The 15,603-nt window shown below is 33.7% G+C and overlaps 1 protein-coding gene across 4 annotated transcripts in view; it reads right to left on the bottom strand.

Annotated features, from left to right (window-relative positions):
- Positions 1 to 15,603, bottom strand: part of LOC129799373 (uncharacterized) — a 30,218-nt gene that overhangs the window by 1,264 nt on the left and 13,351 nt on the right. For 2 of the 4 annotated variants that reach the window (XM_055843195.1, XM_055843196.1), the window contains exons 2-8: positions 14,424 to 14,673; positions 13,418 to 13,527; positions 12,705 to 13,299; positions 5,645 to 5,980; positions 5,397 to 5,585; positions 5,170 to 5,226; positions 4,894 to 5,007 (exon numbers count right to left, since the gene is read on the bottom strand). In XM_055843195.1, coding sequence (XP_055699170.1) covers positions 4,894 to 5,007; positions 5,170 to 5,226; positions 5,397 to 5,585; positions 5,645 to 5,980; positions 12,705 to 13,299; positions 13,418 to 13,527; positions 14,424 to 14,603 — 1,581 coding nt within the window. In that variant the 5' untranslated portion in view covers positions 14,604 to 14,673. Of the gene's footprint in view, positions 1 to 4,893; positions 5,008 to 5,169; positions 5,227 to 5,384; positions 5,586 to 5,644; positions 5,981 to 12,704; positions 13,300 to 13,417; positions 13,528 to 14,423; positions 14,674 to 15,603 lie in introns of all 4 variants that reach the window. The other 2 variants (XM_055843197.1, XM_055843198.1) reach the window with 1 other exon arrangement.

Genomic DNA, 15,603 nt, shown 5'->3' with positions numbered 1-15,603 from the left:
GGACTTTATGGAAGTCATTGATCAATATCACTTTTCTCAGCCAAAACACAACCTTTTTCAATATTTTGTACAGAAATGAAAAGCTGACGAAATTCTCTTGAAACGTCCAAAAAGTCAAAACAAAACTCAATTCCTATTGTGACTAACTTCATAGGGGGTCTCGGTAGCTCAATGGGCAAAGTGTTGGCTTTGTGACGCAGAGGCCCTCGGTTCGATCCTTGATCGAAGCGCGTCCGGTGAATAATTGGAAAACAGTTTTTCACCGTCCTTAAAAGCTACAAACTGAACGCAAAAATATCAAGAAGGAAGTATGATAAAAGATAAGGGAGCAAAAAAAGGATTTGTGATGGAGCAAAAAGAAAAATGATAAGGAGAGATGAGTAAGTAAGAGTGAGCGAAATGGCTATATGGACCTGATTGAGTCTGACAGCCAAAAACATAAAAAGAGAGAGAGAGAGACTAACTTCATGTCGAAAACTTAAATTTAAATCCGGGACAGGCTTTATGTCATTTTAGAAAATCTTTTAGAAATTTCTCAAGGTTTTTTTCTATGCCTTAATAACCAAAATCGGTTAAGAATTGATTTTTTAGAGAATTAAAAAAAAGCTGCAGAAAACTTTTGTGAGATTCCAAATTAGTTATTCAATCTTTGGAAATTGAAAAATGTTTTGAAATTTTTTTAGAAATTTTTTTTTGGAAATGTACTCGGCTCTACAAATAAAATTTGAGTTCATACGCATCAATAAGAAAATGGATTATTTATTTTTGGTGAATTTTACATTGAAAGCTTCAAATAGTTAGTTTTGAATTCTTTGCCTTCTTTAAGAACGCTTAGGGTAAGTGTTCCAAATACCGGCCAGCTTGCAATTCCGGCCACCTTTTTTGATTCTCACATTTCCATGAATTTTTAGTTTTTACATAATCCAGAGATTATACATTGCAAAAGAATAACAAAAAACGTAGCTTCGACGAACGAGATGACGTGAAAGACATTTGATGAATTCCCGAAGGGCAAGAACTATGAGAATGAAGGTGGCCGAAATAGGGCACCAAAGCTATGTTTACATTTTTATTCATTTTAAAATGTATTAAGAATGATTTAAAAAAAACTGTACAAGGTTCTAAGCGACACTCCTTAAATAGAAGGAATGAAAAAAAATCAATTTCTATTACAGATATTACATTTCAAACTTGAGACTTTGGCGCTTGCATGCAACTATGCCGAAATTTGGCACACTTACCATATATTACCTCCTTTAAAAACATGAAAAAGTTTATAAAACCATTTGATTAACTTAAAATCAAACAAAATCAGATTAAAATAATATTTATCGAAATTTTTCAAGGAAAATTTAAAAGCTTTTTGGTCTTTCGTTTAAAACATTATTCTCAAGCTTAAATAAACTTTCTTTTAAGAAATATTTGTCAAATCCATTAGCATATTCTTATAATTTTGTTTAAATCTGTCAAAATTACTAAAATCAGAACAGAATATTTCTAAAAACTGTTTCTAAACGGATTATTTTTCCGAAATATCTAAGGTTCATGTCCTATAATAAATATTGCTTTGCTATGAATTTCTTAATAAGTTTAAATTCATAAAGTTTAACCGCTTAAGGACGATTGGAACACCGGTGTCACATAAAGAAATTAATTTTTCCTGACTACCTAAAGTTATTTTTTTTCTTATGTTTGTACATAATTGTAAAGTAGAAGGTTGAAGGAATCTAGGATATTTTTTGCAAATCTCTAGCTATTTGCTATATATAAATATTTAAGCTCAAAAATGGTGAATTTTTAAATTCACAAATTTATAATTGATTTTATCTATTTTTTTAAGCAAATCCCCTTTGGAAATAAAAACTACAATACTCATACACTGAGAGAAATCCGAAAAAGTTAAAATAACATTCCAGAAATGTTAATCTTACCCTGCATTATTGATCCGAAATCGGTGTAAATATTATGCTTTTTAGGTGTATTATGGGTTAAAGTTACCCTTTTTCATGTTAATTTTACACTTAAAGAGATGTAAAATTAACATTGAAAAATGTTGATATATTTTTACACCTAAAAAGTGTTAAAGTTATGAGGAAAAAAAGTTAATCGCACCCTCTTTTTTCTCAGTGCACGTATTTTTCATTAAAGCGAAAATTATTATTCATTGGTATTGTCAGGAAAATTACTTAAATTTTTGGGCTATTTTTGTCCCTATCTTTCATAGAAGCACAAAATACACCGAATCCAAGGGGGAGATATTAGGTCCGAAGAGGTGTACAGCTGAAAATGAAGTGCTTGGAAGTCTTTGGAAGTGGGAGTGTCCGAAAAAAGGTCTTCTCTATGCAATTCAGAATTTTGCAGACATTATGCTACTTTTTAGTTCAGATTTTAAATTCGAGCGGCAGTATAAGTCAAAAAAAAGTGTCTTGATATTTTATAAGTTCGGGTATGATACAAAATGGAGTAAATAACGCAAAAATTCATTATAACTAGATTAGTGTTGTAATTTATCCGGGGAAATATTCAGTTGAAGGTTATTAATTTACAGTAGATTCTCTCAAATTCGGGCATTTAGGACCAAAATGTCACCCGAATTAGTGAGAAATTTTGGTGACAAACTTATTGAAATACAACGATTTTTTATTAATCTGCATACTCATATTTTACATACTCATATTAATTGTAAATTTCATTAAAAAAAATTCCTTAATAATGCAAAATTACATCAAAATTTGGACAAACCATGGCAAATTTGAGCATATTGGATTCATTTGATAGCAAGAGTCTACTGTATTAACAATATAAATTATTTATGTAAAATGTGTCTTTTACATTGCCAATATAATTTTCTTTCATTTTTACAGGAGTTTTAAATTTTGTAAGGAACGAAAAGGTGCCGTTGTATTAGTATTTAATGTTAGACAAATTTTGGAAACGCCTAAGTGATCGACTTCCATAAAAAAATACATTTTGGGGGTTTATTTGGATCGTGTTTAAATGATTGAAAAGTAGTTTGGAAAATTTCGATATAGAAGTTTTTAAGATTTTGGAATACAATAATTCGATAGTTATTTGGCTATTTAGAAAAACTTGGATGTGTTTAAAAGTTTGATACATGGATGCCATATCTTTTCACTGAAAGGAATAAGGGAACTGTAAGAACTCTATGAACTGTATTACTATATTACTGGTACTTTTGGGGGTAACCTTTAGCCACAGACCTCTCTGTCCAATTCCGGAGTACAGGATTTGCCGGATCCTGTGCTGTGGTTGAACGGGTATGAAGTCTTTGGAGTTAACGACAATGAAGTAAGAGCGTGGTGGAGAATGGAGATTTGAGAGTAACCTTAAAAACGTCTCACTGATCTGATCGCTATCCTTTCGGATGATCTTTTTTTCAGAGTAACTTAAACTTTTTCAAATGTGACAATAAACTTTTAACCGATAAAAAATGATCAACTTTTAGAAAACAATTAGTTTGCATATGATATTAAATAATTTTTTTTTCAAATGCAGTATTTATAGATTACTGGCAATTCATTGGCAAACAGAAAAAAATAAAGTATTTTTTATCATTGTTTCCACCTGATTTCTCGAATATAACTTAGTCAAGATTTTTTTGGCCGATACTGTACTTTTGAAGTGCTAAATTAATTGTTGCACTCGTAGTTTTGGTCTCATACAGACTTTCCAACACAGTTTCAATAAATTAGAAATGATAATACATTTTATAGAGACTCTCTTTCTCAAAAATAGCTTCACTGGTCTCTTAGAAAATCAATAAAAAGAAATTATGTTGCTCGTAAAACACAGATAATATTGAAATATTGTTAGTATTCAAAAATATCTTCCGCTAAAAATTCAAAATATAAGCAAAATAAAAAAATATACGTGAAAATAAATTCCTAAAGACTTTTTTAAGTCTTCTTAATTAGATTTTTAATAACATTAAATAAATTATTGATTTCTAAGTATGAGAAGTGCATGGGAGTTCAAGAAGTACTGGAAGTATTGCATCATTTTCGGGAGTATCCCGAAATGCTGGAAGTGTAAAGGCTTTTCCATGCAAATTGTTGGTGTCGGGAAGTAGTGTACACATTTTCACCTTAATATCTCCCCCTTGACCGAATCAGACTCTGTTGGATTTTCCAAGGTTAGATGTAAGATTTATCATTGATTATGTTTCTCAGTTTAATTTTTATTGTTGATTTTCAGTCCGTAAAAAGTGTCTCTTCGTTAAAGGGTTAAATTTCTTTATTTTTCAAATGTAGTTCCCTCTTACTGAAACCCTTCTTACGCATTTGGCCACGCCCCTTAATTATTTTTTTTTATTATTCAAGTAAAAAACGCAATACTGTAATCTTATACAATTTTTTTGAAAAAGCTCTTCACTTCAATAAATTATTTCTCAGACAATCGTATCAGATAGTCAACAAAAATGTTAATTTTCTTTGAGAACTAAATAAAAGTGGGCGTGACTTATATGAAACCTGGCAACATTTTCCTTTGTTCAGTTTACCTAAAATAACCTAATTCTACGTTTAAATAGATTTTTAAATAATCTCACAAAAAAGATAATATTATATAAAAATCTGAGATATCTATTTTAAAATTCACTCCTAAGGATGCGTTTTCTAATTTTTCCCAAGTAGAATACCTTTCCCACGAGTGAATTAGAGAAAGTGGGTTCATATAAAATGCTAACTTTGTTTTCGACATATCAAAAACACCATACTGTCAACTTTAATCAATCATCTAAGGAGGCGTGGTCAAATCAAAGATATGGGCGGAGCTTTTTACGAAAAAAAAATTATTCAATGCTAAATAATAGTAAAGCCAAGTAAAGGGGCCTTAACAAGAACCAACTTCAAATTAAAAAAAAAAAAAACTTACTGTGACAAAACGAGCAAGAGCTTTGATTGTTCTGAATAAATGCTCCTCGTTGGGCTTGGAGTTGAAGAACTGAAGAATAGCCATAGCTAATTCAACAGCAACATCGTCAAACACCTTCAAAATGAATTTTTAAATCGTTTAAAAAAGTAATCTTCAGAAAAGGAAAAGAAGTCTTAAGTATTTTTTTTTTAGAGAATATCCATTGAATCTGCTTGCTGTTAGAATGCGAAAGAAGCCACAACAGAAATAATTTTATTGTAAGATCAGTAAAAATACCTTAGATACTGATCCTTTGGGTAGCATTTGACGGAGTTTTTTAGCCCGATGAAGTTTCTGTGAAGACAAAAATTCATCCTCCAAAGTATCTGCTTCAGTATCTCTTAACAATTACCAACATTACACACATCCATAAAAAAAAGCACACTTGTCAGCAGAGCAGATTTCAATGATTCTCAATAAGAATTTGAGAATATCTAAAAAGCGATACAGACCACAGTTTTTACCTCCTTGCATGCCAAATTGTGAATGATGGCTGTGCCATAGTCCTGAAGAGTCGGACAGGAAGCCAAGAGACAGTGGACAGCTACTTTTGTTGAAGCACGAATATTCGATGTTTGGGAATTGTTGTAGGTCCACTCAGAAATATAGAGAAGCCATTCGGAAGAGCTGGAGTTCTCAAATAAATTGCACATCTGCAAAAATTCCAATATTCGCCAAACCAACACAGAAAAAATCACGGAATATAACTTACGAAAAGTGCGATTGCTTGTTGTTCTTCAGGTGAATGACGATCGATATCTTGAGCGTAATTCATGAGCACGTGATCGCGTCTGTCTTGGTGAAGGAGGAGAATCACATCGTCTTTTAGGGCGGCATTGGCTAAAGCTCTAAGCAAATGCACTCGGGTCTCTGTTGAAATGCCTGGATCACGAAGAACACGTTCGGCAAATACAAGGAATCCATCGCTAAGGGCCCATGATCCTTCACCTTCCAGAAGATACTGATGTAGCTCTTCAATTGATGTTTCATCGTCCTTAGACAGCTTCCCATCGAGGAGCTTAACAAGAGCCTCAAGCTCAACTTTAGGCTAGAAGGATTAACCAGGTTGTCACGTCACACAAAAAAGTTGCAAAATTTTGGCATCAAAATAACACAATAGAAAAAGTTTTTATGAGATACAGAATAAAAGGAATATTATAGCTACATTGAGAAAAAAGAGGCTGCGATTAACTTTTTTCGTCATAACTTTAACACTTTTTAGGTGTAAAAATATATCAACATTTTTAGGGTAACTTTAACCCCTAATACACCTAAAAAGGGTAATATTTACACAGTTTTCGGATCAATACTGCAGGGTAAAATTAACATTTCCAGAAAGTTATTTAAACTTTTTCGGATTTCTCTCAGTGTATATACTGATAATCCAAAAAAAAAGCCTTAATTATTTTTTTTATTAATTTTGAACATCTTCGAGATATCTTCTTCCCAAAAATTTTGTCAATCATCAGTGAAAAATTTCCTCTAGAAGTATTTCGTTAAAAAAATATTTTTTAAAATGCTGTCCATTAATTTTAAATGTTTTAAGAACAATATGAATTCTCTAACCATTTATTGAAAAAAATTGAGAATAAAAGAAGTTAACATAAATTTACGACTTAAGAGATTTTTTGCCCTGGACTGGGAGATATGGAGAACTTGTGACTAAATAGAAGCTGGATTTATAGGGTAAAGGTCCCTAGTTCAAACTACAATTCTAATGATATAGAACTGCTTTTCGTTCTTGGGAAAAATTGATCATCTGGGAATATTATTCAAGATTCTTTTGGCCAAATACTACCACTTAAAGTTCTTCTACTTTATCTTCAGGAAAACTTCACTAAAAAGTTTTCTTTTTTTATAATCACTTAATGTTTAATTCAAGAGTTTTTAACCGCTAGAATTTTTTTCTTGACTAAATTTTCACGATTCTCAAATTATTGTTCTTTTCTGTTAAATCACTGAAGATCAAAATGTTCTTAACTCTTTCCGGGCAACATATACGAGCCAGCTAATTTTAGTTTTTTTTTTTAATCAAAACTAATATCCTTGATTTGGACTAACTTACAGTTTGTAATCGTCTACAATAATCGATTTTTTGTTAATTCTATAAATAGACCGAATAATTTTTTTTCCAAAGTAATGATATTTTTAGGTGTGATTCCTTCTAATCTCACACCTATTGTAATCTTCGGATTTTCTCAAAGTGCTCCGATCGAGCTGAAATTCACATCGTATATGTTTTAAACATCCCTGATGCCGAAAATCATAAGCCGGCAATTTCGAGTCCGGCTGCCGTCTGGCCGTCCGTAGTATGCAATATCTCTGGTTTGTATAGAGATATCTTCATAATTTTTTTTTAATATATCTACGCGCGCGTACACTGAGAAAAAAGAGGGTGCGATTAACATTTTTTCCTTAGAAATTTAACACTTTTTAGGTGTAAAAATATATCAACATTTTTCAATGTTAATTTTACACCTTATTACGGGTAAAATTAACATGAAAAAAGATACCTTTAACCCCTTATACACCTAAAAAGGGTAATATTTACACCGATTTTGGATCAATACTGCAGGGTAAATTTAACATTTTCGGAATGTTATTTTAACTTTTTCGGATTTCTCTCAGTGTACGACGATTTCTGTGCTAATAGTTTTTTGAAAAACTTGTTCTAAACCGGTTAAAAATCACGTTTTGCAGTTTATCTCGAAATCTAAGCATGCGATTTTGAATTTTTTATGTTTATGTTGTAGTCCAGAAAATTTAGATCAATTTAAAAAAAAATTCAGACATTCGTCGAACGGTTCTCGAGATATTTCACTTTAAAGATTTCAATTTTAAGAAAATTTGCTATTAGCATCAGACGGAAAAAAATCGGGAGAAGCGGCGTCGGACAAGCTTTTCCCATATATATAGCACTCTCTCACTCTCCCTCTCTACATAGTGATCCCGTCAAATCATTGCTCTACCTGCCGATTTTACTCGGAGGTTTTTTGAATTTTAACGGTATATTCTAGTACATTCAGAGAAAATCTGCAGATTCTCGGCAGAATTTCTCCCTAGAAAATTTGCATAACCTCCATTACTTCACAAAAATATTGTTGATTTATGAAGAAACTGTAGAAGTTATAAAGAAAATTGTATGCTCTGCTTAACAAGCATTACCGAGTACACATTTTAGATACGTAAAAAAACTGCGAGCAAAAATACTAATTTCTTAAAAATCGCCAATCGAATGATAAGATAAGATAAGATTTTGCCAGGGGTCAGTTCTCCATTTCGGATATTCCGATGCATCCAGGCCACCAATTGGGCCCCTTATGCTTCCCCACTCCTATTCTATCTTATCCCCCGATACGGGTAGCCGCTCTATATCGCAGCTCTGTGTGGACAATCAGTGCCGTTACTATATCACAGCATCCCTTCTCGGTGTGTGTTTGGGATCAGTGACAGCGAATATTTGTATCGACTGAAGTACCGCTTTCATGTCGAAACTCGTTCTCGTACCAGCCTCTATTGTTTTTAGGCGGTTCACTTTTTTGCCAATATGCACCATTGACATTACTATTCATTCATTCGCTGGACGAATTCAAAGCCGATATGGCATGAGAAATCTTTTTCTGCTGCTGCTCAGCTTTGAACCCCAGACCTCGCAGTCATAGAGCTACTACTCTATCCACTGACCCACTCGAGGCCCTCAATCGAATGATACAAAAACACGAAATTTTGGTCGACACTCTGTTTAAAGTTTTCACTTCACTTTTCTCTACTTGTAACACGGCGTCGCAGAATTCTTTATTTTATATAAACACCGTGATATCACTAAGAATAACTCTATAGAATTTTGCAAACTTCAGTGAAAAATTTTTCCATCTCTTCTGACACATCTTGTCTGGAAAGTCTGGAATGTAGAAAAAATCTACAGAATATCTACAGAAATTCGTCCAGAGATTCGTCAGAAAATCTGCCGAAATATTCTGACGAATTTTGTCCCAAGCCCAAATAAAATTCGTAAGAATATCTACAGAATTTATCTGCAGATATTCTGTAGAGGTGTAGATTTTCTCTACAGAAATCTTAAAGATATCTGCAGATATTATTTGACGGGGAGTCTATATTCGAAGATTTGTAAGGTGGCATATACAATTCACGATCCGCGATGCCCGTCAAATCATTGCTCTACCTGCCGATTTTACTCGGAGGTTTTTTTGAATTTTAACGGTATATTCTAGTACATTCAGAGAAAATCTGCAGATTCTCGGCAGAATTTCTCCCTAGAAAATCTGCATAACCTCCATTACTTCACAAAAATATTGTTGATTTATGAAGAAACTGTAGAAGTTATAAAGAAAATTGTATGCTCTGCTTAACAAGCATTACCGAGTACACATTTTAGATAAGTAAAAAAACTGCGAGCAAAAATACTAATTTCTTAAAAATCGCCAATCGAATGATACAAAAACATGAAATTTTGGTCGACACTCTGTTTAAAGTTTTCACTTCACTTTTCTCTACTTGTAACACGGCGTCGCAGAATTCTTTATTTTATATAAACACCGTGATATCACTAAGAATAACTCTATAGAATTTTGCAAACTTCAGTGAAAAATTTTTCCATCTCTTTTCTGACACATCTTGTCTGGAAAGTCTGGAATGTAGAAAAAATCTACAGAAATTCATCTAGAGATTCGTCAGAAAATCTGCCGAAATATTCTGACGAATTTTGTCCCAAGCCCAAATAAAATTCGTAAGAATATCTACAGAATTTATCTGCAGATATTCTGTAGAGGTGTAGATTTTCTCTACAGAAATCTTAAAGATATCTGCAGATATTATTTGACGGGTGTCCTTCGCGAATATTCGCGAGGCGTGAATTGTCGCGGATTTTCGCGGAGCGTAAAATTTTTCGCAAATTTTCGCAAATTTTCGCGGGTCGCGTATTTTTTCGTGAATTTTCGCGGGGCGCGAATTTTTCGCTGATTTTTGCGGGGCGCGAATTTTTCGCAGATTTTCGCGGTACGCGTATTTTTTCGTGAATTTTCGCCGGGCGCGAATTTTTCGCAGATTTTCGCGGGGTGCGAATTTTTTCGCTGATTTTTGCGGGGCGCGAATTTTTCGCAGATTTTCGCGGTGCGCGTATTTTTTCACTGATTTTCGCGGGGCGCGAATTTTCTCGCGGATTTTCGCGGGGCGCAATTTTCTCGGGTCGCTGACAGAGGTTCTCAACGAATGTAAAGTTGAGGCCTCTATGATAGGAAACTATGATCCTCTATAGGAAACTATGATCCTAGATAATCGACTTTAAAGATTTTCAGACACTTTTATGCATTCTCATCCAATTTTCCTCATTAATAACGAAAATAAGTTACATACAGTTTAAAAGAAATTTGCATTATTTTTTTTTATAAATATCGTTCGAGTTTGCCACAATCCAAATTTGCAATGAAGGAATCGCACCTCTATAAGCTGATCTAGGCTTATCACTGGTTTTCTTTAGTAGGGGATAGCCGGTATATTTGAGTCAGTTCTTTGTGTTTTCCAAAACTCAAAAAATTATCATGAAATTCTGTATAGCGCTTAGTATATTCACTAGCAGACATTTTATTAAAATTACTCGATTAGTGTTTTTGTCTAATTTATTTAAGGGATTTAAATAATCAAATAATAATCCACCGCGTCTTAAACAATCAGGCTCTCCCTTATCCTGAATTTTAAATGTGAAAATGTGAAATGTGCGAGCAATTTATTTCAAAATGCTCCATTTTTGCGAACAATTCTCACAATGCGTAGAGACAATAAAAGATTACACATGTGAGTATTGCTATTTCCTAAAAAAAAATAATTTACAACATTTCAAAAATATTTTCTAAAAGTTTAAGACATTTGTTATTAAATTCTAGTAGGTAGAGTCTTTAGGAATTTCTGTCACTATGTTATGTGCAATAGAAAGGATCAACTTAAATTCCTTTTTTTTTTCAAATCTCAATTTTTAAAATCTTCAGCCAACATTTTTCGAAAAGTTATGCAGCAACCACACTGAAATTTTGCACATTTTTGGACGATTTGGGCCGCGTTACTCTACTTCTACTGCCTGAGTACTCTTTGGACTCTGGCGGTACACTTGCAATATGTATCGATTCTATACCTTATTTTATTCAAAAAATTCTAGATTTCGACTGTTACCGTCCGGGTGTTTAAACGGTAAAATATATCACATTTCGGTGTTCGGTGACCCCCAATAAAAGAACGATATCTCCAGACGTTTTTTATTCCTTTTCCCCCACCCTCCTCCATCTCCTCCAAAACCGTGTTTTTTTTAGTTTTTTTTTCGAAAACGGCTCCTACGATTTATTTTATTTTTTTGATATGTTTTGGAGGTGGTCCAGGCGAACATTTCGTCCAAATATACCTATGATGACCTAAAAAAAAATCGCCATCATGAATTTTTGAATGAAAAAGTTTTTACTACATTAGAGGGTCTATTTTTCAACCGATTTGGATAAATTTGGATGCTTTGGAAAGGTTTTGAAAGTTCCAATCCAATTACATCGGCCGCAATCGGTTCTGAATGGGTTAAGTACCCGTAAATGGCCAATCTTTTTCAAATATTCTTCTTTTCTGTCCGTAAACTTGTTACCCAATGAAGAAATGATCATTTTAGAATGTTCTGGCATGAGACGCACAAACAAGAGATGTAAACACGAGAAAGATAAGCCATGCTCGAATATTTAACCGATTCATTACTGATTTCAAGAACAGTTAAACTTAGACTTTCAAAATTTCAAGATGGCGTTTTTTCTGCTCCAACTTAAAGAGAGAACAGTTATATAATCGACTTTTTTCAACTTGTCCCTGTTCTGGACCTTAACCGGTAAGAGACATCGACTTCCAGTCTTCGATGACCCCAAATAAAAATACAATATCTCTAGATGTTTTTTTTCGGTTTTTCTCAAAATTGGCCCAAGCTTTTTCAATGATTTTTGGATATATTTTAGAGGTAGTCCAGGTGAACATTTCGTCCAAGCATACCTATGACCGAAAAATTCGCCATTTTGAATTATTGATGGTCAAAGGTCAACCAATTTGGATGGCCCATTTTTCAAGCGATTTGGTTAAATTTGGATTTTTTGGAAAAGTATTGTAATTCTGAACCCGGCTGCATCGGGCTTCATCGGTAAATTTTTTTTCGGAAATTTTCTTTCTTGACCTTAAGTTTGTGCTCGAGCTAGAGGTCAAACGGTAAGAGTTATCGACTTCCGGTGTTTGATGACCCCCCCCCCATTAGTGGACATTGTCAGATTGTAAAAAAAAAATGTCAACTAACTTATGCAAGTTGTATCACTAAAAGTAGAGAATTTGTTGATATTTTCTAAACCCTAGAGGTTAATTAACAAAGCTTTAAGTACATCGTGGTTAGTAGCCGATATAAAAAAGTTTTAGATAATAAATTAATCAAATAATCAGTTCTGATTTTTCGAAATAAAAAAAAAATTACTCATTCTAAACAATTTTTGCTAGTTAAAAAAAAATTGTAAATTAATATCTCACGTTAAATTTGATCATTGTTTAAAATATCGCAATTGCTATATCTTTCTGGAGTGAGAATGAAATGGGAACAACTCATATAAATTTCTTGAATTTTCTTATGAACAAAAACAAGGCTAAGAAAATACGAAAATACCTAATTTTAAGTTATTATTACTTGCAAAAATATTTACAAACGACGCACAATATTCAAAATGAAAAAGACGCAACATGATATGCGTACTTACATCAATATTGTTGAAAATCACGGGCGGATCCCTTTGACGTTTTCTCTCCTCTTCTTCACGTTTTTCCTTGGCCTCATCCTCGAGCACCTTCTCGCTCGGGAGCATCTCAGACGGAATGGCTCCATCGCCATTCGTTGTGGCCCCATTGACTTCCGCATTATTGGCCTCCACCTCAGACATGCCGGTGTTTGAACTGTAATCACTCTCTGAATTGATATGTCCGTTTGCCTGCGACTTGCGCTTCTTCTTCTCTTTTTTGCGCTCCTTCTTGGCGATCTTCTCCTTAATAGTATTCCTACGTTCGTTCAAAGCAATTGATTGCAAACGTGCTTGCTCTATTTCACTATTAAGCTCATCAAAGCCCGGACTTGATTCACGGGCTGTTATCTGGGGCTCGAAAGAGAAGTGCTGTGTATTTTCACCACCTGCACTGATACTCTCAATTAAGGGTCCTAGAGTCTGTCCCAAAGGTGTTCCGAGAAATTCTTGCGGCAAGTCCAAAATATACTTAGGAATTGAAATGCCACAGAGAAACTGGCACAAATCGTTTGAAAATGTGTTACAGTTGTGCTTCAGGAGATTGTAGCAGGAGCCCCTGGTGGAATAGACGACATTTTTTTTAGTACCTGGGATGAGTCATCAACTCAAAATGATCCATGACAATTTCATCGTACACGGAATTTTCTTTTTTTTTAAGATTATTGAAATTGTACCTGAAGGTGCTTTCAGCTAATCCTCGAACGTAATCCTTAAAAACTTGAAATGGGATGAATGTTTCACCAATTTTCTCAACTTTCTGCGGTGCTCCCAAAACGGTTCCGCCCTGAAAATGTGTCCGGATTCGTTAAAAATAAATTTCACAATCTCCTAACAAGATCACTCATCACAAGTTTAATCACAGATCTTTCTCATTAAATATCTTCTATACCAAAAAGGAATAACATAGAGAAACTGAACTGTAACTGTGTAATTTTTATTTCAATTGAATTTACTAATTAAAATCTATCACCTTTTCTTGGAAAGAAACTTTTGTGAAAAGAAATTTTCCTTTGTGTGAAAGTTCTTCCTCGACGAGAACGTTTCGGTCGGCCAATGGAGGAAAATGAATTCTCTCCCGTTTATTTTAGAGACACGAAGGCACGACATTCCTTCGGAGTGTGTTTAATTATAGCCTATCGCAAACACGAGTAATTTTTTTTAACACTTTCAAATACTTCTTCTCAGCTCTCTCTCACTTTTATTAAGAAGAATATTAATGATCCATGTGATGCAGCATTTTTTCGGACTCGGAAAAAATTTCTTAGTAGATGTGCATAGTGCTATTTGTTGGTGGCATTCCCCAAACGTAGTATGTTATCTTGTGCTCAAAGAGAAATGTCCCGGTGAAATGAGAAAAAAATCCGTGTAGGTGATGAGAAAATTCTCATAAAAGATATTTTGCACATTTTGTCATGTTTTGCGCGGACGCAATCGAATGCTCAAACTTCCGAAATAGAATCTTGATGCGAGACACTATAATTAGCTGCCGACACATCGTTTGTTCACCTTTTACGAGATTTCAATTGCAGACTGACTCTTTTGCTTTATTGATTTGTTTACAAGCATCCCCAAATAAATCATCGATCGAGCGCGTGTACGATATGCGATCATGATCGAGTGTACCAGTCACCGGTGTTTCTTACGGAAAGTAAAAGTACGGTAAACTGATTATAGACTTACCGGAGGACAACTCTGAATCCCTTGACCGCCAAAAAAGTACTCTCTGCCAAAGACAACAACTCCAGTGTGCCAAATACCTTCGATATGTCGACCCAAGATCATTGAGGACATAACGGCTGCCATCCCCTGGGTCAAATCATATATATAAAGCTCAACTTTGTGACTTCCATCGTCATCCATCTTCTCCACACTTTACTCTCACTCTTTTTTTTTCACCAAAAAAAAAACAATCGCCACGAACTTAGTGGATCTGTGTTCAAGTGAAGATAAATAAATATTTATTAATAATCCTCCGGAATGTGCAGAATATTCAAAGTAATAATAAATTTAAGTATATAATGTGTCTTTGAATATAAAGTCAACTGAAAGGTACTTCATAAAACAAACTTTCTTTGATATGTTGGAGTTTATTACCATTGCCAATTTTCACTTTTGGGAATATATATATATATATATATATATATATATACACACATATATATGCTCAGTGTGGGGTATCCAGGATAAATTTACCTAACGATCGTGTCACTTTTTTGTGTAACATGAAGATTTGCTGAGAGATGTAGTGAATAATTTATGATCGCGGAAATTAAAATGCGCTCGAGATTCTATTTATCTACTAATAGATATTTATTTTAAAAATACGCTATCTTATAAAAGAAAATATTCAAGGAAAGTTGTTTAGTGCTTTCAAAAAAATTTTTTTGCGCTTTATTGTTTCGACAATGCCACTAGCGAATTTTCAAAAAAGAAAATGACTCATGGTCAACAAAATTGCATGTATGATTACTGATTAAACGTTTTAAAATTACAAAAGCGAGCATTGAAGTTAACCGTTCAATGACAATGAGATCCTTACATGGATAACTGAGGTACATAAACTAAAGGGTTTGTTGGATCCTTAACAGTTGTCACGTTTTGCTTTAACCCTTTAAGGACGATTGGAACACCGGTGTCCCATAGAGAAAATAATTTTTCCTGACTACCTAAAGTTATTTTTTTTCTTATGTCTGTACATACAGTGCCTGCTCTCTAATCCGGATCGCCGTAATCCGGACAAGTTATTGACGGTTACATTTAAAATCATTTTGAAGTTATGTATGCATGTCTGTTCACCAATGAAAATGAATTCTCCTGTGATGTTTTTGTTTAATAAATTAAGTATAATAGCATAGAATTC

This window comes from Phlebotomus papatasi, chromosome 1 (assembly GCF_024763615.1).
Source record: "Phlebotomus papatasi isolate M1 chromosome 1, Ppap_2.1, whole genome shotgun sequence".
Lineage (NCBI taxonomy): Eukaryota > Metazoa > Arthropoda > Insecta > Diptera > Psychodidae > Phlebotomus > Phlebotomus papatasi.
Note: the sequence above shows the minus strand (reverse complement) of the source record. Positions and strands in the feature narration are given on the sequence as shown.